General features: G+C 40.6%; 1 protein-coding gene across 2 annotated transcripts in view; it reads right to left on the bottom strand.

Annotated features, from left to right (window-relative positions):
• The window catches only part of si:rp71-39b20.4 (potassium voltage-gated channel subfamily V member 2), a 25,728-nt gene extending 1,184 nt beyond the window's left edge, over positions 1–24,544 (bottom strand). Inside the window, exons 1-5 of one of the 2 annotated variants that reach the window (XM_062022233.1) lie at positions 24,483–24,544; positions 23,840–24,374; positions 23,139–23,772; positions 9,015–9,140; positions 1–421 (exon numbers count right to left, since the gene is read on the bottom strand). The exon at positions 1–421 is cut by the window's left edge and continues 1,184 nt beyond it. In XM_062022233.1, coding sequence (XP_061878217.1) covers positions 92–421; positions 9,015–9,140; positions 23,139–23,772; positions 23,840–24,374; positions 24,483–24,516 — 1,659 coding nt within the window. In that variant the 5' untranslated portion in view covers positions 24,517–24,544 and the 3' untranslated portion in view covers positions 1–91. Of the gene's footprint in view, positions 422–9,014; positions 9,141–23,138; positions 23,773–23,839 lie in introns of both variants that reach the window. The other variant, XM_062022232.1, reaches the window with a different exon arrangement.
• Positions 24,545–27,289: the final 2,745 nt, after the last annotated feature.

The raw sequence follows: 27,289 nt of genomic DNA, 5'->3' as shown, positions 1-27,289 counted from the left end.
GGTTAAATTTGAGCCCTGCACCAAGCGTGATAAGGCCATTTCAGGTTAGCGAGGTTCCAATATGGTCGCCTCCCTTCCTCCTCGTTCTTTTTCACTCCTGCGCCTCCTCCTCCTCCTCCGAGAGGGTTTGCCTTCCGCTGGGCCGATAGTGGATCTCGTCGTCCGAGTCCTCCGCCTGCGGCGTGAAGCAGCTGTCGCACTTGTTCCGCAGGCGCTTCTGGAGATGGAAGGCCCGCTCGGTGTTGGAAAAGGTGTATTCTTGCTCCTTCAGCTTGGCGTAGTAGTCGGAGAACTTGTTGAAAAGAATGGAGATGGGCATGCCGTTGAGGATTATGCCGAAGGAGATGCAGCCAAAGGCCACGCAGCGGCCCAGATAGGAGATGGGGACCACGTCTCCGTAGCCCACGGTGGAGATGCTCACCTAAACACGGAGGTTAGATCATGAGGTACAGTTACAGTGCATACCAAACTATTCACAGCGCTTCACTTTTTCCAAATTCTGTTATGTAGACTTATTCCAAATGGAGTAAATCCCGTTTTGTCCTCAAAATTCTACACACAATACCCCATAATGCCAATGAAAAAAAACATGTTTTTTGGCACTTGTATTTTTGGGCAGTTTCTACCATTCCTATTTGCAGCACCTCTCACGCTCCATCAGCTTGGATGGGAAGCGTTGGTTTTAGAAAAGGAGTTTATGGCTTTTTGAAAAGGAAAAATTTACTAGTATCAGTTATAACATCTGAATCATTTCACTTTACACAAATATTACCGTATTTTCCAGACTATAAGACGCACTTAAAATCTTTTTTCCCCTCAAAACTCGACAGTGCGCCTTATAACCCAGTGCGCCTAATGTACGGAATAATTCTGGTTTTGCTTACCGACCTCAAAGCTATTTTATTTAGTACATGGTGAAGTATGACCAGTAGATGGCAGTCAAACATACGAGATATGCGTAGACTGCAATATGATGGCAGTCAAACATAGGGATGATGTTTGATAAGAAATTATCGAGTTTGAGCCTATCATCGAATCCTCTTATCGAACCGATTCCTTATCGATTCTCTTATCGAGTCCAGATAGGTTGTTGTATATGGAAAAAATACACAATATTTGGTTTAAAAAAGCTCACTTTTATTATATAAGAAAAAAATCAAATTTAATAAATAAATAAATATTGACTGTTACCCCCCTAGAAAAATAAAATAAAATAAATAAATATTGACTGTTGTTACCCAAAGTATATTAAGTGGGATTTTTCAGAAAAACAAATATATACAATAACACAAAAACAACCTGTCTCTGTGATCACTATAGGTGTATAAATAATAATATAGTGTTAAATAAAATCAGTCCCTTGGGCACAAAACTGAAAATAATGCAGCTCTCCAAAAAGTGCACTTCTGCTGCTATTTGACATAACTGTTTGTTATGATGCTTTGACATTTTTGCACTTTATTTCTTTACTGAAAGAAAATTCTATGAAGAGAAAAGTTGTTTGCAAATGTGGTTACAATGCTAAAAAATGAAAAGTTAAAGCTAAAAAAAGAAATACACTTTATTGACTTAAAATCTTTCTTTATGGGGGAAAGATGTGATGTTATGAGCTAGGGAATATAACAACTAGACTACCCAGCATGCAACGGGAGTGACGTAGCCCCGAAAAGTGTTGTTGCATGTCGCCACCCGGCAGCTAAGAATGAGGTTATGAGCACGCTGTGAAAGTAAACGTCAAGAACTCAGCCAACACGCCTCGTCTGCATTATTTATAATTAGACAGACAACACATATACAGTGTGATTTTGTTTTGTTTACAAGGAAAGAAAAACAAAAGTTAAAAAAGGGAGATCATGTGTTGTATATATATGTATGTGCTGCGGTTGCTTTAAGAACGTTGCGACAGCTGCCGTAAAGGAGGTGCGTTGCTAGCCTGGTTGCTATGTTTCCGGTTGGTCGTAAAAGTGTTGGTCATGTGTTTGTACCCTGCTCAAATCTCTCAGTAAAGTTATTCATTGGATTATACCTTTTGTTTTGAACTTTATTACACCTTGGAGCGCTTTTTCAGGTCCATTGTTTTTCCTGCTTTCCCTATCTGCGCCTAATGACTGAGCTACGTGACGTCATTTCTTGTGATGTCTCACGGGGCATTTCTGGTCGGGACGGGATTCGTGCCCAGGGATTCGAATAAAGAACCAACTCTTTTTCTTTACTATAGTGGTCTCGATAACGGGTACCGGTTCTCAAAAAGGGATTCGAGTCTGAGGACTCGGTTCTTTTCTTACTGAACAATCGGGAAAATCGGTTTCGAGTATCATCTCTAGTCAAACATAAGACATACGTGTAGACTGCAATATGATGGCAATATGACTCAAGTAAACAACACCAGCATTTTATATGTTCCATTGAAAATATAGAACATTAAACACGGCGCTCAAAAATCCATCAAAATGTTTTAGTAGGACTTTGGTAAGCTATGAAGCCGCACCGCTTGATGGATTGTACTGTGCATCAACATAGGAGTATTATTATGGTGTGTGTATAAGGTAAGACATATTATCTGGTGTTTTGTTTCGCAATGTTATGCAAAAGAAACTTTTACCTTCTAGTACCTGCTAATCTGTATTTGGGATCTGCATTAATCCTGAAAATTTGCTGTCCGTGCCTTAGTCGATAAGCTTCTTCTTTTTCTCTATCTTCTTGTTATGGGACATTCATCCTCCGCTGTTGCCATTTCTAATATAAAGTAGTGTACAGTTCTTACTTATAACTGTCAGTAAACTCGCCATGAAAGCACTAAAACATACCGGTGTGGTGAGTTTACATTATTCACCCAAGGAACTTTAGTTATTAGAGTTTTTAACAGGACACATTTCCGGCGGATGAGGACATGCTGCTCCATTATTGATTGAAGTAAAGTCTGAATGTCATTAAAACAGTTAGCGCCATCTTTTGACACTTCTTCCACTCCCGTCCTTGCACGCTACACCGCTACAACAAAGATGACGGGGAGAAGACGCTGTCAAAGGTGAGCCACGTAAATAAGACCGACCACAAAACGGCGCATCCTGAAGCGACTGTCAGAAAGCGACTTGAAGATGATCTGTAAAACATCATCTATGCTACATTTTGACCAAAGAACCACCATTACATGTTATGTAGACCACAAGGAAGTCTTTTACATTTAGAAAAAAAAATAATAATAATATGACTCCTTTAATGCGCCCTATAATCCGATGCGTCTTATATATGAAAAAATATATAAAATAGACCATTCATCGACAGTGCACCTTATAATCCGGTGCGCCCTATGGTCCGGAAAATACGGTACTATATTGGTGGGAATTCTTCTTAAATATTGGCTGTAATTGTAGTTTTGTTGTGTTGATTGTAAACATTCCATACGGCGGTGCCACATTTTCCATGCGATGTGACAGTGACATCACTAGTTTGATTTGTTCCTCACTCTAAAAAACTTTGCAGCATAAGAGCATTTTAACAATACAGGAACAAAATACACAAATATTAAGTAAGAATCAAATGCATTAATGGACACAAAAAGTATAAATAAAACTAGAACAATAATGAGGGGATTATAAAAATGTCAGTACAAAATTGTACTACCCTTCCTTGGGTGTGTACGCTTGAACTTACATATCAGAACAATGAACCAGAAAAGTAAATAAATATAAGTACAATATAAAAATATCCATATCAGAGATGTCCGATAATATCGGACTGCCGATATTATCGGCCGATAAATGCTTTAAAATGTAATATCGGAAATTATCGGTATCGGTTTCAAAAACTAAAATTTAAGACTTTTAAAACGCCGGACGTAGGGAGAAGTCCTGAGCGCCAATAAACCTTAAAGGCACTGCCTTTGCGTGTCGGCCCAATCACATAACATCTACGGCTTTTCACACACACAAGTGAATGCAAGGCATACTTGATCAAGAGCCATACAGGTCATATAAACAACTTTAACACTGTTACAAATATGCGCCACACTGTGAACCCACACCAAACAAGAATGACAAACACATTTCGAGAGAACATCCGCACCGTAACACAACATAAACACAACAGACCAAATACCCAGAACACCTTGCAGCACTAACTCTTAACGCTACAATATACACCCCCCGCATCTAAGATGTAGTGATTATCTTCAGTGCTGATTTAGACAATATGCGATATAAAAGATGAATTTGGCAGACAATTGTGATAATGCATGCTGATGAGACGGTCAAGTGGTGTACCGCAAATTTGAAAGCGACGAACGAACAAATGCGTCCTCAATTAAAGTTAAAAAGTTAAGTTAAAGTACCAATGATTGTCACACACACACGAGGTGTGGCGAAATTATTCTCTGCATTTGACCAATCACCCTTGATCACCCCCTGGGAGGTGAGGGGAGCAGTGAGCAGCAGCGGGGGCCGCGCCCGGGAATCATTTTTGGTGATTTAACCCCCAATTCCAACCCTTGATGCTGAGTGCCAAGCAGGAAGGTAATGTGTCCCATTTTTACAGTCTTTGGTATGACTCGGCCAGGGTTTGAACTCACAACCTACCGATCTCAGGGCGGACACTCTAACCACTACGCCAATGCAATGTAACGTCCTCGCTAGCGGCTAACGTCCCTCCACAGTGCAAAGCCACGTCCAAGGCACTAATCCCAGCCTCCATGGCGGCAAATAAACAAAGTTTCTAAGCTTAACCTGGAACACTAGACACCGTAGGAGGAAACAAAAAAGCACCGCTAACCGCTAAGCTGTCGAATGTAAACAAAGGTAGGCGGATCGATACAAATAATACAATCGTAAAGCATCATAATATGGTCGATACTACAGTCACGAGATCGCTATTTTTCATTAACTCACAAAATAATTTCTGTCAATATAAAGGAACTTTGGACTAGCGTTCCACAGGCCACTATCCATAATCTTAACAACTTTATGCAAAGATGTGACACCAGACACTGATTGGTTTTCTGACACCCCGAACTCTCCTAATACTGTATAACCTCCATTCACGAACACTTCTATAGGTCTACAAAGGTTTCAATTGGTCCAAATATGCCTCGGTGTGCGGTCTCTTCATTCTTTTTATTCATTCCTTTTGTGTGTTGCTGGCTGCCATTTTGATGAGATCACTTCCTGTACACACCATTTTTAAAGAGGCGGGCCCCTGACGTTACATTTTGTGAGGAGTAGAAGTAGGGTTGCAAAATTCCGGGAATATTCAAAGTTGGAAACTTTCCATGAGAATTAAAGGGAATAAACATTGAATGCAACATGCTAGATCTTGCAGCATGATTATTAGCTAAAACAACCTGATTTAATGCAAATTCAGTAGAATTTCAACCCTGTACTGTGCATTCCTCCATGTGCAGTGCATTCTTCCATCACATGCACAGATCATTCCCAGCATGCTACACACTACAGCAGGGCTATTGAGGCCACACTAGCAAATACTAAATCCAAACGTGTAGTTTCCTCTGCCTTCTGTTCTGCTAGCCATTCTGTTGTCATACAAGAATGTAGGTTATAGTTTGATTTAGCATGCTGATTCAGTGTTCATTTATTCATCTAGCCTATTTCTATTAATTTAGCGGGGGGTGTATATTGTAGCGTCCCGGAAGAGTTAGTGCTGCAAGGGGTTCTGGGTATTTGTTCTGTTGTGTTTATGTTGTGTTACGGTGCGGATGTTCTCCCGAAATGTGTTTGTCATTCTTGTTTGGTGTGGGTTCACAGTGTGGCGCATATTTGTAACAGTGTTAAAGTTGTTTATACGGACACCCTCAGTGTGACCTGTATGGCTGTTGACCAAGTATGCGTTGCATTCACTTGTGTGTGTGAAAAGCCGTAGATATTATGTGATTGGGCCGGCACGCAAAGGCAGTGCCTTTAAGGTTTATTGGCGCTCTGTACTTCTCCCTACGTCCGTGTACCAATCCGTACAGCGGCGTTTTAGTCATAAATTGTACTTTTTGAAACCGATACCGATAATTTCCGATATTACATTTTACAGCATTTATCGGCCGATAATATCGGACTGCCGATATTATCGGACATCTCTAATTATAGTGTCTTCACAGTGTGCATTTTTTATATAAAATGGTGACTTTTGTCGAGGCTAGAAGCAAATATTCATGTTGACATTGATTCTTATGGGAAAATATGTTTCACTTACGAACGTTTGGGTTGGCGAACCATTTTCAAGAACCAATTACGTTCCTAAATCGAGGTTCCACTGTACTGTAAAACTGCACATTTTATAGTGTCAGACTAAGGTACACAATTATCATGCTGTCTAATCCGCGTCTTCAAAAGTGCTCACAAAGACAGATTTGTCAACAATATTTAGGAGGAATTGGCCTTTGGTGTGACATCTTCCAGCCAAAGAAAAATGGGAACAAAAAACCCCAAAATGTTGCGATTATATATTGTTCAGTGTGAATGTGTTTATGTTCTAAACAGTTGACGTCCTCACAGCTGTAGAAGTTGTGAACATGAACGTGTTACTAAGAACGACATTACTAATTATGATTACTGGTCATTTGGGCCTTATTTAAAAATTGAAAAAAAGGACTACCATATTTTTCGGCCCATAGGGCGCACCAGATTAAAAGGCGCACTGCCGATTAATGATCTATTCAGGGTTTTTTTCATACAAAAGGCGCACCGGATTATAAGGCGCATTAAAGGCCTACTGAAATGAAATGTTCTTATTTAAACGGGGATAGCAGATCCATTCTGTGTGTCATACTTGATCATTTTGCGATATTGCCATATTTTTGCTGAAAGGATTTAGTAGAGAACATCGACGATAAAATTTGCAACTTTTGGTCGCTGATAAAAAAGCCTTGCCTGTACCGGAAGTAGCGTGACGTCACAGGTTGTGGAGCGCCTCATCTTTGCACATTGTTTACAATCATGGCCACCAGGAGCGAGGGCGATTCGGACCGAAAAAGCGACGATTACCCCATTGATTTGAGCGAGGATGAAAGATTCGTGGATGAGGAAAGTGAGAGTGAAGGATTAGAGGGCAGTGGAAGCGATTCAGATAGGGAAGATGCTGTGAGAGGCGGGTGGGACCTGATATTCAGCTGGGAATGAATAAAACAGTAAATAAACACAAGACATATATATACTCTATTAGCCACAACACAACCAGGCTTATATTTAATATGCCACAAATTAATCCGCATAACAAACACCTCCCTCCTCCCGTCCATATAACCCACCAATACAACTCAAACACCCGCACAACACACTCAATCCCACAGCCCAAAGTACCGTTCACCTCCGTAAAGTTCATACAGCACATATATTTCCCCAAAGTTACGTACGTGACATGCACATAGCGGCACGCACGTACGGGCAAGCGATCAAATGTTTGGAAGCCAAAGCTGCGTACTCACGGTAGCGCGTCTGCTATCCAACTCAAAACCCTCCTGGTTGTGTTGCTGCAACCAGCCGCTAATACACCGATCCCACCTACAGCTTTCTTCTTTGCTGTCTTCATTGTTCATTAAACAAATTGCTAAAGATTCACCAACACAGATGTCCAGAATACTGTGGAATTTTGTGATGAAAACAGACGATTTAATAGCTGGCCACAACGGTGTCCCAATATGTCCGCACAATCCGTGACGTCACGCGCAAACGTCATCATACCGAGACGTTTTCAGCAGGATATTTCGCGGGAAATTTAAAATTGCACTTTACTAATCTAACCCGGCCGTATTGGCATGTGTTGCAATGTTAAGATTTCATCATTTATATACAAACTATCAGACTGCGTGGTCGGTAGTAGTGGCTTTCAGTAGGCCTTTAAAGGGTCATATTATGATTTTTTTCTAAATGTAAAAGACTTCCTTGTGGTCTACATAACATGTGATGGTGTTTCTTTGGTCAAAATGTTGCATAGATGATGTTTTACAGATCATCTTCAAGCCGCTTTCTGACGGTCGCTTCAGGATGCGCCGTTTTGTGGGCGGTCTTATTTACGTGCCTCACCTTCGACAGCGTCTTCTCCCCGTCATCTTTGTTCTAGCGGTGTAGCGTGCAAGGACGGGAGTGGAAGAAGTGTCAAAAGATGGAGCTAACTGTTTTAATGACATTCAGACTTTACTTCAATCAATAACGGAGCAGCATCTCCTCATCCGTGGCTCACTAGTGCAACAACAACGCCAGAAATGTGTCCTGTGAAAAACCTTCCAACCGGAACACTCTAATAACTAAAGTTCCTTGGGTGAATAATGTAAATTCACTACACCGGTATGTTTTAGCGCTTTCATGGCGAGTTTACTGACAGATATAAGTAAGAACTTTACACTACTTTATATTAGAAATGGCAACAGCGGAAGATGAATGTCCCATAACAAGAAGATAGAGAAAAAGAAGAAACTTATGACTACGGTGTCGACACGGACTACAATGGCGGATGCGCGCACATTTTCAGGACTTATGCAGATCCCAAATACACATCAACAGGTACCAGAAGGTAAGAAAAGTTGGTTTTGGATAATATTGCGAAACAAAACACCAGATAATATGTCTGCTAATAGGTGCCATTTTGCGGTCCTTATACACACACCCTAGTAATACTTGTATGTTTAATGTGCCGACAATCAATCAAGCGGTGCGGCTTCATAGCTTACCGAAGTCGTACTAAAACATTTTGACAGATTTTTTAATGCCGCGTGTAATGTTCTATATTTTCAATGGAACGTTTAAAGTTGTGTTGTTTACTGCCATCATATTGCAGTTTACACACATCTCTTATGTGTGACTGCCATCTACTGGTCAGACTTATCATTACACCATGTACCAAATAAAATTGCTTCGAGATCAGTAAGCACAACCAGAATGATGCCGGGTTACAAGGCGCACTGTCGATTTTTGCGAAAATAATTGATGATTTTAAGTGCGCCTTATAGTCGGAAAAATACTGTACTGCAAGTCGGCAAATCCAAGAACTCGACAAACTAGCAGGTTTGTCCTCACCGCTGCCCACCACCAGGCATCCGGGATGCTGCTGAATGGCGTCCCAGGCTGGTCCACCTCCACGGAGTGCATGAGAGCTGAGAAGGTGAAGATGCCCATGGCGATGAAGAGAAACAGACAACACACCTAAAAGATCAGAGACAGTTGCAGGGTTAAGGATTGGCAATCATACAAATGCAGTTTGTATGTGCCTAGTGCAGTACTGTACTCTGGGGGGGGGGGGGGGGGTGAAACATTGTACTAGGGTTGTACGGTATACCGGTATTAGTATAGTACCGCGATACTAATTAATCATTTTCGGTACCATATCGCCTCTGAAACATACCGGTCCCTCACCCCCGCGCCCTCATCATCGTCGCGTCATGACATTGCTGGTTTTACAAGCAGAGGAGCATGTTCGGCAGCGCACAATCACAGAGTACTTACAAGCAGACACAGTGTGTAGACAGAAAAGGGAGAACGGAAGCATTTTGGCTTAAAAAGTAAAGATAAAGGTGAAGTTATAACACTGAAACGCCCTCAGGAAGAGGTGCTTTAAGACATGGCTAGCTAGCTAGCGGCTAACGTCCATCCGCCGTCGGCAGTGTTTTAGCGACTTCTAAATCACTAATCCTGGTCTCCATGGTGACAAATAAAGTAAGTTTCTTACAAGTATCATCCCTGCAGGACGAGGAATAGCTAAACATGCTTCACTACACACCGTAGCTCACCGGCATCAAAATATAAACAAACGTGGACCTACACCTAGGTGGATCTACACCTAACATCCACTGTAATGATACCAGGTACAGGCACGTATCTAGTCAATACCACTATGATTACGTCGATATTTTTTGGGCATCAAAACATCTTCTTTCATGTTTTTTAAATGTATATTATGTTTATAAACTCAGGAAATATGTCCCTGGACATATTGCCAGGAGATCGCAAAAAGCCGCTGCCTGACCGGGGCTCAGAAAATCTGCAGATACTCTTCCGACCCCCACCAAGGACTGTTTTCACTGCTGGACTCTAGAAAGAGGTTCCGCAGCCTCCGTAGCAGAACCTCCAGGTTCTGTAACAGCTTCTTCCCTCAGGCCGTAAGACTCTTGAATGCATCATAATAATCCCCTCATTTCCCCGCAAAAACGGATTAACTCACTGGAATATAAAGACAATATACCATACATCCATAAACGTAGATGCATATGCAAAAGGGCAATATATTTATCTGTACAGTAATCTATTTATTTATATCTGCACCTTATTGATTTTTTTATCCTGCACTACCATGAGCTAATGCAACGAAATTTCGTTCTTATCTGTACTGTAAAGTTCAAATTTGAATGACAATAAAAAGGAAGTCTAAGTATGAGGACTTTGAATATGACCAATGTATGATCCTGTAACTACTTGGTATCGGATTGATACCCAAATTTGTGGTATCATCCAAAACTGATGTAAAGTATCAAACAACAGAAGAATAAGTTATTATTACATTTTAACAGAAGTGTAGATAGAACATGTTAAAAGAGAAAGTAAGCAGATATTAACAGTCAATGATCAAGTAGATTAATAATTAATTTTCTACCACTTGTCCTTAATAATGTAGACAAAATAATAGGTAGATAAATGACACAATATGTTACTGCATTTGTCAGCAGACTAATTAGGAGCCCTTGTTTACTTACTACTAAAAGACAAGTTGTCTAGTATGTTCACTATTTTATTTAAGGACTTAACTGCAATAATAATAATTAATGTACCCTAAGATTTTTTGTTAAAATAAAGCCAATAATGCAATTTTTTTGTGGTCCCCTTTATTTAGAAAAGCACCGAAAAGTATCGAAATAATTTTAGTACCGGTACCAAAATATTGGTATTGTTACAACACTACATTGTACTAAAATAATAGTTTTTAAAGATTAAATAAAAATGTTTGCAACTTCTTCACGGTTACATTTTTCAAAGCAGCAAAAAACACCACAAGAACACCACTGACTAGCTTATGTTACAATTAGTGGTTTAATAAAACACATTTTTTGTTGGACAATTGTCTATATTTTACACAATTACTAAGTTTATGTACAAAACAGTCCAAGAGATGCAACAAACAACTAGCAGTCATGTTGTTGTTATGATAGAATATATATTCAATGACAGCTAACGCCAGCTATCCAAATTGCTGTTAGTAGCTAACAACACCTAAAGATAATGCATGTGTTACGTACGTGGAGTGGTTATCCGCTCCACTCAGTGCAATTCATTTGGCAGGAGCAATGATCTGTTAGCACATTTAATTCCTCTTATCTCACTGAATACCACTGATTTCCACACAGTTTTTTGTCATACGTGTAGCTATGATAAAGAACACACGTTTTGGCGTGTTTTATTATTCATAGTTTGCTTAACAGTAATAGAATATTCTTATATGCTATAAGTGACCAGACGTCCAAGATCAAAACTGGGAATATAATCCCAGAGAAGGGGGGGGGAAACGGTCAGCTATTTTTAAATTGAAGAAACAATATGATTAGGTTATATATACATGCATATATCCTACATAAACAATGTATGAATACATTAAATATGTATATATCTTAGGGACCTATAGACTGTATCTCTGTTGCTGCAGCAGCAGAGAGTTTATTCTGTTTTGACACTTTGTATTGATATTTTGTATTACATTCTTCCCTTAAATGATCATGTTTACAGTGATTGTTTTATATGTATTTTTTATGTATGTCGCTTTGGATAAAAGCGTCTGCCAAATACTTAAACATAAACATATACACTACCGTTCAAAAGTTTGGGGTCACCCAACAATTTTGTGGAATAGCCTTCATTCTAAGAACAAGAATAGACTGTCGAGTTTCAGATGAAAGTTCTCTTTTTCTGGCCACTTTGAGCGTTTAATTGACCCCACAAATGTGATGCTCCAGAAACTCAATCTGCTCAAAGGAAGGTCAGTTTTGTAGCTTCTGTAACGAGCTAAACTGTTTTTAGATGTGTGAACATGATTGCACAAGGGTTTTCTAATCATCAATTAGCCTTCTGAGCCAATGAGCAAACACATTGTACCATTAGAACACTGGAGTGATAGTTGCTGGAAATGGGCCTCTATACACCTATGTAGATATTGCACCAAAAACCAGACATTTGCAGCTAGAATAGTCATTTACCACATTAGCAATGTATAGAGTGTATTTCTTTAAAGTTAAGACCTAGTTTAAAGTTATCTTCATTGAAAAGTACAGTGCTTTTCCTTCAAAAATAAGGACATTTCAATGTGACCCCAAACTTTTGAACGGTAGTGTACAAACACCTGAAAGTCTTTATATCAGCTAAACTACCAATCTGTTTCACTGGATTCGGACCGACGGCGCCCGCTCCAAGATGGCGGCGAGCAAGCGGCGAGACTGTGCGCGCCGAGAGCGATGCCGTAATTGTGACCAGGTGCGGGGATCGCGCACCTGGTCACGATCAGCTAATCCCCTCGCGGCAGTTAAAAGGCGCGGCCGAGAGCGACGAGAGGAGGAAGAAGACGGAGAAAAGGCAGCTGCTAAAAGACCACGCCAAAGGCGACGTGCTGCTGAAAAGCAGACGCAGACGGGAGGAAACCATCCTCGGCTACCACGGGCACGACGGAGCCGTGCTGCTGAAAAGTAGACGGCAACCGAAGGTGACGTGCTGCTGAAAAGCAGACGGCGGACGAGGGAAACCAACCGGGCACTCACGTACGAAGCAGCTGCTGGAAAGCAGCCAAAGACTCTGTTGGTGTAAAAATAAAGCAGTCTAAACCCGTCTCACGCAAATGTCTTCCCTGAAATGGTCCCTGAGAACCCGCACGGCAGTGGGGACTGCCACACCCAACAATCTTAGTATTTGAATATTTGATTGTCTAGTTAACTAACATATATTAACACCCCCACCCCCTACACAATCTGGACTGTGGTCCTAACATTTACCCCTGTTGGCTTTTACAATCTTTATCTTCATCATTTATTTCAACTGTATGTTATTCAAGTATGACATTTTAAATTAAATTAATTTCATTGACAAGCAATTCTATTGTGGTCATACTCTTGTTTGCTAGCGGCTACAATTTCAGTACTATTGAAGATCTTTGGCTCCTTCTCAACTCTGTGGTAATATTCTTTTCACAAAATACAACCAATAGTACGTTAATGTTAAATCTTACTTGTGAAAAGTAATCCCCCGATTCCTATTTTCAACAGTCCCGCTCATTTGAGCAGGAAAACGCTGAACACCATCTTTGTTTTCTACCTGTCAACTGTCAGTTTAGGCTGCTCGCCGGCTCCTCATCACCACTTCAAGATGGCGGCCGAATTTCTTGCGTCACAGCAACATATGCTGCGTCTACTTATAAGATGTCTATGATAGCATCACTCTTACGCTCAGCTAATGTTCGTCTTATTTGTGTTCTGTGTGTTGATTGGCTGGGAGACTGGGAAAGGGCGGGCGTAAGCAGAGAATAGAATACTTGGTTCCCACGAATAATCCAATCCTTTGTGGACTTGGAGAAGGCATTCGACCGTGTCCCCTGGGAAGTCCTGTGGGGAGTGCTCAGAGAGTATGGGGTATCGGACTGTCTGATTGTGGCGGTCCGCTCCCTGTATGATCAGTGTCAGAGCTTGGTCCGCATTGCCAGCAGTAAGTCGGACACGTTTCCAGTGAGGGTTGGACTCAACTAAGGCTGCCCCTTTGTCACCGATTCTGTTCATAACTTTTATGGACAGAATTCTAGCGCAGTCAAGGCGTTGAGGGGATCTGGTTTGGTGGCCGCAGGATTAGGTCTCTGCTTTTGCAGATGATGTGGTCCTGATGGCTTCATCTGGCCAGGATCTTCAGCTCTCACTGGATCGGTTCCGCAGCCGAGTGTGAAGCGACTGGGATGAGAATCAGCACCTTCAAGTCCGAGTCCATGGTTCTCGCCCGGGAAAGGGTGGAGTGCCATCTCCAGGTTTGGGGAGGAGATATTTCCCCAAGTGGAGGACTTCAAATACCTAGGAGTCTTGTTCACGAGTGAGGGAAAAGTGGATCGTGAGATCGACAGGCGGATCGGTGCGGCGTCTTCAGTAATGCGGACGCTGTATTGATCCGTTCTGGTGAAGAAGGAGCTGAGCCGGAAGGCAAAGCTCTCAATTTACCGGTCGATCTACGTTCCCACCCTCACCTATGGTCATGAGCTTTGGGTTATGACCGAAAGGACAAGATCACAGGTACAAGCGGCTCAAATTAGTTTCCTCCGCCGGGTGGCGGGGCCTCCCTTAGAGATAGGGTGAGAAGCTCTGTCATCCGGGAGGAACTCAGAGTAAAGCCGCTGCTCCTCCACATCGAGAGGAGCCAGATGAGGTGGTTCGGGCATCTGCTCAGGATGCCACCCGAACGCCTCCCTAGGGAGGTGTTTAGGGCACGTCCGACCGACAGGAGGCCACGGGGAAAAACCCAGGACACGTTGGGAAGACTATGTCTCCCGGCTGGCCTGGGAAACGCCTCGGGATCCCCCGGGAGGAGATGGACGAAGTGGCTAGGGAGAAGGAAGTCTGGGCTTCTCTGCTTAGGCTGCTGCCCCCGCGACCCAACCTCGGATATTCGGAAGAAAATGAATGGATGGTTCCCACGCCTGTTGAGTGATAGAAATTACGTTCTGTTTGTGTCTTCATTGTTTATTTTGGCGTCGACGACGGCCTACAGTTGTCTTCCGCTGAAGACTGATTAACTAGGGAAGGAAGAAAGTGAGTATGAAGGACAGTGCTGAGAAGAAGAAGTGGATGATATTCATTGAATTAAAGAAAAATCTTTACAAATATGACAGCGCTAGTCCATACTTGCCAACCTTGAGACCTCCGAATTCGGGAGATGCGGGGGGTGTTGGGGGCGCGGGGGCAGGGTTGCGGGCGGGGTTGAGGTGCAGGCAGCATACCCCTTCCCCTTCGAGCTGTTCTGGATGAAATGAAATTCTTTTTTTCAATCATTTTGGAACTTGCTTGCGTATTTGTTCTTCGTACTCGTTGTCCCCATGTCTCTTCTTCGTTCTTCTGCTTCGTCTCCTTCTTGTTGTGTGTGCAGTTGTGCAACTGAGCTCCAAAAGCCGTAGATGTTATTGTAGCTTCCCGGAAGAGTTAGTGCTGTAAGGGGTTCTGGGTATTTGTTCTGTTGTGTTTATGCTGTGTTACGGTGCGGATGTTTGTCATTCTTGTTTGGTGTGGGTTCACAGTGTGGCGCATATTTGTAACAGTGTTAAAGTTGTTTATACGGCAACCATCAATGTGACCTGTATGGCTGTTGACCAAGTATGCCTTGCATTCACTTGTGTGTGTGCTTGAAATTAACAGTATCTTTAAACCAATTAAAAGATCATACAACGTATCAGCATTTCTTGACATCTTGGAGTAAAGACCATTGTTAAACCCGTCCAACGCTACATTATTATGTGACTGGGCCGGCACGCTGTTTATATGGAGGAAAAGTGGACGCCTGGACAGCATGCGGCTGTTAAGGGGTGAAGGTTTCAGGTGAGACAGGACGCTAAAGGCAGTGCCTTTAAGGCATGCATCCAATATTGTTGTCTGGGTGGAAATCGGGAGAAATTCGGGAGAATGGTTGCCCCGGGAGATTTTCGGGAGGGGCACTGAAATTCGGGAGTCTCCCGGGAAAATCAGGAGGGTTGGCAAGTATGCGCTAGTCCCTATTTTGGCAACGCAATTTTAGCGTATCTTACTGTATCAGAATGAGTAATGCCAGCCAAGGATGTTAAAATAATATCGAAAAGGCACACATTTATCCATGAAATTATGGAAAAGCTGCTGATGGTGTGTTTAACAGAGAAGAAGATACCCCCCCAAAAAAATTACTTCATAAAACTACTGTAGTTTATAGTGCAGTCTATTTGATTGTTTTTCATATAATATTTCTATTTTTTTTTTTTAATATTTTTGTTTTCAAAGGCATGGTGCTGTTTTGAGGGGCCAGGCACCAATAAAATTTCAATTTTAATTAATTTCAATGGGGGACGTTGATTTGAGATACCAGATCCGCTACGGACTCTTTTCAGCCTGTAATTTGAGGTACTGGTCAAATAGTAGTACTGAAGTTCAGTTTTCTCCCCATTTGTCTTTTACACAGATATACAGGGAGGCGCGAAAGCTTGAACAAAATCAAGAAAACCTCCATCTAGTCCGGGGGTCGGCAACTCCCTGTAGCTTTTTCCAAAATGTATGAAAATGGAAAAGGATGGGGGGAAAATATATATTTTTAGTTTTAATATGGTTTCTGTAGGGAGACAAACATGACACAAACTTTCCTAATTGTTAGTTTATGCTTCACTGGTGAGAGTATTTGGCAAGCGCCTATTTGTCCTACTAATTTTGGCGGTCCTTGAACTTGCCGTGGTTGTGTGGACTGTGACGCAACAGTTTGTTTACATGTATAACTTTGTCCGACGCTGCCACAGAAAGACGTAACTTATGCCACTCCTTCTTTGTCTAATTTTGTCCACCAAATGTTTTATGCTGTGCGTGAATGCACTACGGTGAGCTTTGTTGATGTTGGAGTGCTAATCAGGCATTTTAGCTAATCGATGCTAAAATGAGAAAGGACGCAAAAGAGAAAGGCTCCGCTCTTGCTACCGGAGTTTTTTGTTAAATCTGAAGATTTTGACCACTGATTTGCGATCACAGCCACAGGAGAGTACCCTGGCATCTTCAATCTGATTTTGGTCAATTGAGAGGCACTGATACGCTGAAAGAAGGCGAGTTGGGAGAGCCGTTAGCCTCAAGCCAAAGGCGCCTTGCTGCAGTTCAAAGCGGTTGCCTAGCAACCAAAAGCTACGGCGAGTTTACAGCTGTTTTAAAGTGATCCCGACGTCGCAGAGTGATATAAGTTGACAGGCTGACACCTCAAATTGATCTCTGAACGGCGCAAGATACGAAATTGTTGGAAAAAACAAGTTAAAGTGCAGCAAGTCGCTAAAGAAGCAACTGCCGTTAAGACACAAGCAAGAGGCAGTGACGTCAGTGACTGCCGCGATGCGAAAAGGTAAAGGAAAGATTGAAATCCCGAAACCTTCGGGGTCAGCTGATACAGAACACAACTGGGAACAAGATTTGAGGTTGGACACAGGACATGATGGGAATCAAGAAGTGATCCTACAAAAACTTGAAGAAATGAATGAAGAAATGAAAGAATTGAAAGAATATCTGAGAAAAGTAACAACAGAACACAAACAAGATATGAAAAGTCTGCAGGAAAATATAGAAAATCTGCAATCTCAGAACAACAGAAGAAATAATGAAGCCACTGAAATGGGCAAACGAATGAAGACCCTTCAAGAAGACAACAACATGTTGAGGAATATCATAGACGAAATGGATCAGGACAAACGAATGAATGATATCATCGTGACAGGGCACCGAATTAAACCAAGATCCTATGCGATAGCTGTGAATAATGAAGGTGAACCAGATGAAATGGATATGATCTCAGCAGAACAGCAAGTGGTCAACTTTCTGCAATCAAAGGAAATTGAAATTGACATTAATACCATCGAAACATGCATCCCACTGAACGGAAGAAACAACAACGCCACTCCAGTCGTGCTCGTGAAACTCGTAAACAGAAAATCTAAAATGGCATTGCTGAGACAGGGAAAGAAGCTGAAGGGAACAAATGTGTACATGAATGAGCATCTCACAAAACACAATGCTGGAATCGCCAAGAAAGCACGCGACTTGAGAAAGCAGGGAAAAATCCAGGGAACTTGGAGCACCAACTGTAAAATCTACATCAAGCTGAATGGAAGTCCAGAAGCAAGAGTTATTGTTGTCCATGACATCAAGGACCTGGACAATTTTTAAAGTTTACACAGCTACCACAACAACGATGATAATGGACTCTGACAGAAAACAAACACCCAAATTCAGCATCGACACTACTATGTTCCAAGGGACGACTAAACAAGAGGACCTACATTCAGGATTACATCCACCTACACTTATTGAGATTATTGAAACAACATCAAAGATTGTTGAACAAGAAAATATGGAACTAAAAAATTTCTGCAACAAAGATTACAAAAACCAGGATTTGGAAAATGATATAGATCCAGATACAAATTTTTTCTCCCACATCAGTAATAATTGTTTTTATTATACAGATGATCAATATAATAGCAACATTACATGCGATAACAAATTGTCAATTATTCATTTTAATAGCAGAAGCTTGTATGCAAACTACAACAACATTAAGAACTTTTTGGAATACATCAACGAACCATTCAAAGTGATTGCTGTCACAGAAACATGGATTGATGATAAAAAAGGAATAGATTTTGATCTGGAAGGATATGAACTAAACTACATCAACAGAACCAACAAAAATGGAGGAGGAGTAGCTGTGTACGTGATGAAGAACCTGAACTACAAAGTGGTAAAACACATGTCATTTGCTATAGATAATATCTTAGAATGTATAACCATTGAAATATGTCAAGAAAAAAGCAAAAACATTTTCATCAGTTGTATATATAGATCACCTAAGTCAAGTATAGAAACATTTGAAGGATGGATCAAGGCAACTTACATGGACAATGGTCAAAGAATAATGTTCTTATGTGGTGACTTTAATATTGACTTATTGAACCCTAACAAGCAAAAGTCTATTGATGACTTCATTGATACAATGTACAGCATCAGTCTATATCCTAAAATCACAAAGCCAAGCAGAATCACAGGACAATGTGCCACGCTTATTGATAATATTTTTACCAATGAGTTTGACAATAACACTACAAGTGGTCTACTTATAAGCGACGTTAGTGATCATCTGCCAGTTTTTACAATATATGATGGAAACTACAAGAAGAACATGGAAGACAAAAGGACATTTCGAAGACTGTGCACAGAGAAGAGGATGACTGCTTTCAAAATTGAGCTACAAAAGCGAGATTGGGACAATGTGTATAATGAAAAAGAGGTTGATGAAGCATATGAACATTTCTTAAACAAGTTCATAATACTTTATGACAAACATTGTCCATGGATACAACTCAGTAACAAGCAGAGAAAGAATAATCAACCATGGATGACAAAAGGATTAAAAAATGCTTGTAAGAAGAAGAATACACTATATAGAGAATTTATAGCACAAAGAACTATAGAGGCAGAAATTAAGTACAAAAAGTATAAAAACAAGTTAACAGATATACTACGATCATGTAGAAAAGAATATTACAGTGAATTATTGGACAGGAACAAAAATAATATGAGAGCAACATGGGGCATCCTCAATAGCATTATTAAAAATGGCACAAAGAGGGACTACCCTCAATACTTTTTAGACGGAAATAAAAAATAATGACAACATAAAGGAAGTAGTTAAAAGCTTCAATAACTATTTTGTAAATATTGGACCAAAATTGGAAGAAAGGATTCCAGACCCAGTTCCAATTGAGGAATATAATGATACCATAGAGCGAAATCCCAACTCCATGTTCCTCAGTAATGTGACACAGGAGGAAATGGTTACAATCGTGAAAAAATTTAAATCTAAGACTTCAACTGATTGTAATGGAATTGATATGGAAACGATAAAAAAGGTTATTGAAGAGATCTCAGGACCATTAATGTATATTAGTAATCTATCATTTCAAACAGGTACATTCCCAAACAAAATGAAAATAGCTAAAGTTGCACCAATTTATAAGACTGGAGATAAACATCAATTTACAAATTATAGACCTGTTTCCTTACTTCCACAATTTTCTAAAATCATTGAAAAACTGTTTAATAACAGATTAGAGAGTTTCATAAATAAAAATAGAATACTCGAAGAGAACCAATATGGATGCAGAGCTAATGTCTCAACTTCAATGGCTTTAATTGAAATAACAGAGGAAATTACCAATGCAATAGACAGTAAAAAATGTGCAGCAGCAGTTTTTATGGATCTAACTAAAACATTTGACACAATTAATCACAATATTTTAATCAAAAAACTAGAACGATATGGCATCAGAGGGTTAGTCTTAAACTGGATAAGAAGTTATCTAACGAACAGGAAACAATACGTGAAGCTAGGCGAACACATGTCTACAACGCTAAATATGTCCTGTGGTGTACCTCAGGGATCAATATTAGGACCTAAATTATTCAATCTCTATATAAATGACATTTGTAAAGTTACAAAAGATTTAAAGTTAGTATTATTTGCGGATGATACAACAGTGTTTTGTTCAGGAGAGAACACACAGGAGATAATACAAATAATAACAGAAGAAATTAACAAATTAAAAAGATGGTTTGACAAAAATAGATTATCGTTGAATCTCAGCAAAACTAAAATAATGCTATTTGGTAACAGTAGAAGAGAAAGTCAAACACAAATACAAATAGACGGAATAGAAATTGAAAGAGTAAATGAAACCAAATTTCTAGGTATAATGATTGATGATAAATTGAACTGGAAATCTCACGTAAAAAATATACAACATAAAGTAGCAAGAAACACGTCAATAATGAATAAAGCAAAACATGTTCTAGACAAAAAATCACTTCATATTCTCTACTGCTCACTAGTGCTACCATATCTGAGTTATTGTGTAGAAATATGGGGAAATAATTACAAAAGTACACTTCATTCATTAACGGTGTTACAAAAAAGATCAGTTAGAATAATACATAATGTTGGATATAGAGAACATACAAATCCTTTATTTATTGAATCAAAGATACTGAAATTCCCCAACATAGTGAATTTGCAAACAGCTAAAATTATGCACAAAGCAAACTATAACCTGCTACCCAAGAATATACAACAATTCTTCTCAACAAAAGAGGAGAAATATAATCTTAGAGAAAATTTTAATTTAAAACATTTGTACGCACGTACAACACTTAAGACCTTCAGTATATCAATATGTGGGATTAAATTATGGAATGGATTAAGCAAAGCAATCAAACAATGTACTAATATGATCCACTTCAAGAAGCTCTTCAAACTTAAAGTGTTTACAAAGTACAAAGAAGAAGAACCATGACAAACATTCTCAATTTATTTCATCCATCCATTCATTCATTCTTAAAGTAATCTTACTTATCTCATCACATGAAATATGACTTACTTCACCAATTATTATTATTAAATTCTTACTATTATTTATTTATTTATTTTTATTGTGATTACCTATGGAGTTATTGTGAATAAATTGAGAACAGGAAGTGAATAAAAAAAGTTTCAGCAACTGTTATGTAAAGAAAAGGGGTAGGATTAAATAAGCTCTGCTTCTTCCTACTCCTTTTCGAACATGTTGAAAAAAGAGACTGGAAATTGTGATGTATCATGTTGTATGCTTGCATGTTCGAAATAAACTCAAACTCTAACTCTAACTCTAAACTCTAACATGCCATTTAGGCTGACTGTATGTACACATTGCATCATTATGCCTCGTTTGTAGGTATATTTGAGCTTATTTGATTTCCTTTACTTATGTCCTCTGTGTATTTAATTCATATTTGCATGTCTCATGACACATTATCTGTATGTAATATTGGCTACATTTCTGACAGTTGTTTGTGTGCCATGTTGTTCCAGACCACAGCAAACGTTAGCCAGCTTGCAAATATTGCAATAAATCCATTAGAAGAAGACAGCCTTCCGTTTCCTTCAATTTGGACACACACATCTAAACTTTTGGCCATTCTAAGACCGTCATTTCCAGGAGTTATCTCACCTTTGGGGCGGTATAGCTCAGTTGGTAGAGCGGCCGTGCCAGCAACTTGAGGGTTGCAGGTTCGATCCCCGCTTCTGCCATCCTAGTCGCTACCGTTGTGTCCTTGGGCAAGACACTTAACCCACCTGCTCCCAGTGCCACCCACACTGGTTTGAATGTAACTTAGATATTGGGTTTCACTATGTAAAGCGCTTTGAGTCACTAGAGAAAAGCGCTATATAAATATAATTCACTTCACCTTCTGAGAAGCTTCCATTTTACTAAAGTTTTCCAATGTTGTAAAAATGTGTACAACCAATATTACGGTAAATTTCAACGTTTCTGTCAACGAAGATTTGCGTCAGCCTGCAACACATATTCATTTTGATAGTAGGCTAAAATAGCTAATATAGACACTTACATCATGTGTTGTCTTCATTATAACACCAGTGTTTCCCATAAACTGCCAAGATACCTGTGGCGGTGGGGGCGTGGCTATGGGCGTGGTCACCATGACATCATCGAGTAATTTGCATAATTTACTACAATGATATGATTTTCTCTAAAAAGGCTCAAAAAATGTATACTTACTAATTAATAATAACAGTTTTGTTTTAAACGTCCATCCATCCATCCATCCATCCATCCATTTTACAATATAATTACAATACTTTATGTACATATTTATAAACAGATTTGAACAATAAGTTATTCACTGAAATATATTTATTAATTGTGGTTCTTACAAAAAATATATCTTTATAAAATATAAAAGCTAAAATGTCTCTTAAAGCTCTGCCCCTTTAATTAGTGCATACTAAATAATTTAACTTTAGCCTACTACTACAACCATATTATTTACCAGCAACATAAAGTGAAACAGAGGCACAGGTGTCCTGCCACAGTCAGTAACAAATAAACAGAAAACAGTAGTGGTCAAATACAAATAAGGCAACAAGAGATGTATCCTACACTTCTCTTTTGTAAAGTAAATCTGAACAGCCTGTATGGGCATCTACATCAACTATATGATTTGCCTGAGAAGCTGGACAGGACACATAAAAAAAATATATATATATTTTTATTTTATTTTATTTTATTTTTTTTTGTATTTGTGGCGGATGTAATTCTTTCGTGGCGGGCCGCCACAAACAAATGAATGTGTGGGAAACACTGAACACTTATATAAGACTTTTAAAGTCATTTTGATAGTAGGCTAATATAGCTAATATAGACATTCACATCAGTGCTGTCTTTATTATAACACTTATATAAGACTTTTAATTTGTTTTTTGTATTTTTGGTTCAATATGGCTCTTTCAACATTTTGGGTTGCCGACCCCTGGTCTAGTCGAAGGGAAAATGAACTCACTTTTAGTTTCTATGTGTCATTTTTTGGGACTTCCTCCTACCTGCTCCGAACATTGGCGAATGGTGAAGCCAAAGGCCCTCATGCCTGTGGAGTGACGAGCCAGCTTGAGGATACGGAAGATGCGCATGAGCTTGACGACTTTGAGCACCTTGCTGACTTTGCTGACCCTCGCCATGGCCTTCAAATCTTCCTTCTGGCTTAAGTCCTCCGAATCGATGACAAAAGTCTCAAACATAATCTGGATGAAATAGGGCATGACGGCCACCACGTCCACAAAGTTGAGGGCGCTCTTGACGAAGTGTTTGATGTCAGAGGTGGTGAGCAAACGCAGAAAGTACTCCAGAGTGAAGAAGAGGATGGAACTCACTTCAACCCACTCCATGTAGGTTTTGCCGGCCAGTTTGTACTGCCTGAGCTCCTTCACCGTGTTCAACGTCATGGAGACGATTGAGATGAGCACAAAGAGACTGGAGAACACGGCAAAAGCTTTGGCGGACATGGACGAGTAAGGGTTCTCCATTAGGTCCCAGAGAATCTTCCGGAAGCCGCCAAGAAACATTTCCTTGTATCCGTAGTCGTCCTGGTGAGGCTTAATCTCGTCAATAAGCTCCTGGTTGACCTTCAGTTGGTCTCTTATGTCATCCACTTTCTCCTCAAACAGAATACGGCAGCACCTGAGAAGAAGAGCAACAAGACGTTTGGTAAAGTACGGAAGTATGTAGAACACAAAGAATAACCCACCTGGGAGTGTCCTTCAATTTCAGGCCCCAGAAGGACATCTCTTCTTCAAAGTTGATGGGGCAGAGACTGTCCATCACCCACAAGACATTGCTGCAGTAAAAGTGGAAGATGTAGTGGAAAAACGTTGGGTCTCGGTCAAAAAAGAATTCGTTGTTCTGAACGCTGTAGTCGTCACAGAGCGTCAGCCGCTTGACGGGATCTTGGCACATGGCAAGAACTCCTATCCTGGTTTTTGGGTGTCTGAGGACCAAATGTTTGGGGATGTGGAACACCTTTCCACCCACGTTGAGGTTAACTATGTTGGATTTCCTCAGGTTTGGTGCATCTTTTCCCCGAGGTTTCTGTCCATCGGGATTGTCCAGGTTGTCCATGGACGTCCAGAGCTTTATAGAACTGTCCTGGGAAAACGGGAATTCAGCTTCCTGCTCCTCAATGCTTTTCGAAAAGCTCATTTCCCGTTTGATCGTAACAAAGAGGCTGGAGCGCCGCTTCTTCAGCAACTTCAACCGAGGTGTTATAGTCTCCATCTTGGCAGCTTTCAAACAAAACAAAAAAACACTTTTTGGTGAATTGCAACAATATTCCAAGGAACCACCAGGAAAACAGAATCTTGTTCTCGGAGAGCAATAAGAAAAGTGCTTACAGGTTGAAAAGCTGCAGTGCTTGTCTCTTAGCATGCAAGAAGATCAACTGCATGAGTTAGGGATTCAGCCGCCTCACTGATTCTCTAATCCTATTGCTGTTCTTTCTGTCCCAACGCAAGTTAAAAATACTGTTCACAGGGATTAGTGTCGTGATTTAAGGCTGCCGGTTCTGATGAGGAGGAAGAGCACTGAGAGTGTTGGGATGAAAATATTGCATTGCTAACGAGCCTGTGGAGTGCCCAAGTACATATTAATCATAAAGATGTTGCTGCTATACCCCTTTGTATCCTGTACATTTGTTTTTTAATGCTACAAATTTGGCATGAATCGTGTTTTTTTTATCTGTTTGATTTGTTTATGACAGGATGAATTTCAATCTAAATATAGTGTTTACCAAAATCTGAGTAAATACTAAAGCTGTCCCTCATGCTACCTCCGTTGAAGCATTTAAAGGCCTACTAAAACCCACTACTACCGACCACGCTGTCTGATAGTTTATATATCAATGATGAAATCTTAACATTGCAACACATGCCAATACGGCCGGGTTAACTTATAAAGTGCAATTTTAAATTTCCCGCGAAACTTCCGGTTGAAGACGTCTATGTATGATGACGTTTGCGCGTGACGTCAATGGTTGAAACGGAAGTATTCGGACACATTGTATCTCAATACAAACAGCTCTGTTTTCATCGCAAAATTCCACAGTATTCTGGACATCTGTGTTGGTGAATCTTTTGCAATTTGTTTAATGAGCAATGGAGACTGCAAAGAAGAAAGCTGTAGGTGGGATCGGTGTATTAGCGGCTGGCTGCAGCAACACAACCAGGAGGACTTTGAGGATAGCAGACGCGCTATCCGACACTAGCCGCCGACCGCATCGATGATCGGGTGAAGTCCTTCATCGCGCCGTCGATCGCTGGAACGCAGGTGAGCACGGGTGTTGATGAGCAGATGAGGGCTGGCGTAGGTGGAGAGATAATGTTTTTATCATAGCTCTGACGAGGTCCCGTAGCTAAGTTAGCTTCAATGGCGTCGTTAGCAGCAGCATTGCTAGGCTTAGACAGGCGGCACAGCATTAACCGTGTAGTTACAGGTCCAGTGTTTGGTAGTATTGTTGATCTGCTGTCTATCCTTCCAGTCAGGGGCTTATTTATTTTGTTTCTACCTGCATTTAAGCACGATGCTATCACGTTAGCTCCGTAGCTAAAGTGCTTCACCGATGTATTGTCGTGGAGATAAAAGTCACTGTGAATGTCCATTTCACGTTCTCGACTTTCATTTTCAAGAGGATATAGTATCCGAGGTGGTTTAAAATACAAATCCGTGATCCACAATAGAAAAAGGAGAGAGTGTGGAATCCAATGAGCCCTTGTACCTAAGTAACGGTCAGAGTGAAAAAAGATACGTCCTTCACTGCACTCTAGTCCTTCTCTCTCACGTTCCTCATCCACGAATCTTTCATCCTGGCTCAAATTAATGAAGTAATTTTCGCTTTCTCGGTCCGAATCGCTCTCGCTGCTGGTGTAAACAATGGGGAAATGTGAGGAGCCTTTCAACCTGCGACGTCACGCTACTTCCGGTACAGGCAAGGCTTTCTTTATCAGCGACCAAAAGTTGCGAACTTTATCGTCGATGTTCTCTACTAAATCCTTTCAGCAAAAATATGGCAATATCGCGAAATGATCAAGTATGACACATAGAATGGATCTGCTATCCCCGTTTAAATAAAAAAATGTCATTTCTGTAGGCTTTTAAGTCCCACCTTTAAACTAATCTACACTATATATAGACTCTGTTTTAGACCAGTTGACCTGCCACTTCTCTTTTTTTGCCCCCTTCTCCTGCATTGAGAGGTTACCAGGTAGCCACGGATAATCCCCAGATAGGTACCAATCTGGAGCAGGGGTCAGCTGTTCTAAATTTTGACCAGAGGTAGACCACTCTTCTATGCATTGGGCGGTGACGTCTTTACATTGTCGACTTGGGTACATGCAAGAAGATCCCTCTACGACCCTCTGCTAACCTTCCAATAGACTTGACTCTCACATCATCATAAATAATTCAATAACTGTACCCATCCACTGCAGTCGGTCACCCTGGAGGGGGGTCCCCACATCTGCGGCCCCTTCCCAAGGTTTCTGCTTTTTCCAATTTCAGGTTTTGAGTTTTTCCTTGCCCAGAAGTGGGTTCAGATCAGGGGATGTCATTGCAGTTTGTGGAGCCCTTCGAGGCACCTGTGATTATGGGGTTTAAAAATCAACTTTGATTGATTGATTGATTGGTAAAGTTACATATGGACAAACAAGTGACAAAGTAAGTCTCAAAGTCTCCAGAAGACTGTGCCACATATGTGGTCAAAAGCTTCACATGACCATGCAGTGCTTTAAGTCCAATTTGGCTACACAACCACATGTTCTCACTGTACTACCTCTTTCCTGCCCAGACTGTTCTGCCATATCCGTGCAATGTCCTACTTGCAAAGTAACTGTTCAATATGTCTTGATGTCACTATCAATCTAAAAGCAGGAATGATCCGAGCTCGATATAAATTGGATAGTTAACTTCCCCATATCGTAGTCTGGTGACAAGGGGTGTAACGGTATCTACAAAACCGGAGTAGTTTCAAAATCGTCACGATAATGCGGTGACGTCTGACGGTATGAAAAGAAAATTTAGTGAGTGTAGTTTTTTTCTGGCGCTTTTGCATTGGCCGGTCTAAAAATTAATTGCATCTCCCATAATCCTCTGAGCGGTGTTTGACCAGAGGGCAGGACCGGAAGGTGGGGGTGTGGAACCCAGAAAA

Source organism: Entelurus aequoreus, linkage group LG16 (genome assembly GCF_033978785.1).
Source record: "Entelurus aequoreus isolate RoL-2023_Sb linkage group LG16, RoL_Eaeq_v1.1, whole genome shotgun sequence".
Taxonomy (NCBI): Eukaryota; Metazoa; Chordata; class Actinopteri; order Syngnathiformes; family Syngnathidae; genus Entelurus; species Entelurus aequoreus.
The sequence above is the reverse complement of the archived record's forward strand: the minus strand, read 5'-3'. Positions and strand labels throughout refer to the sequence as shown.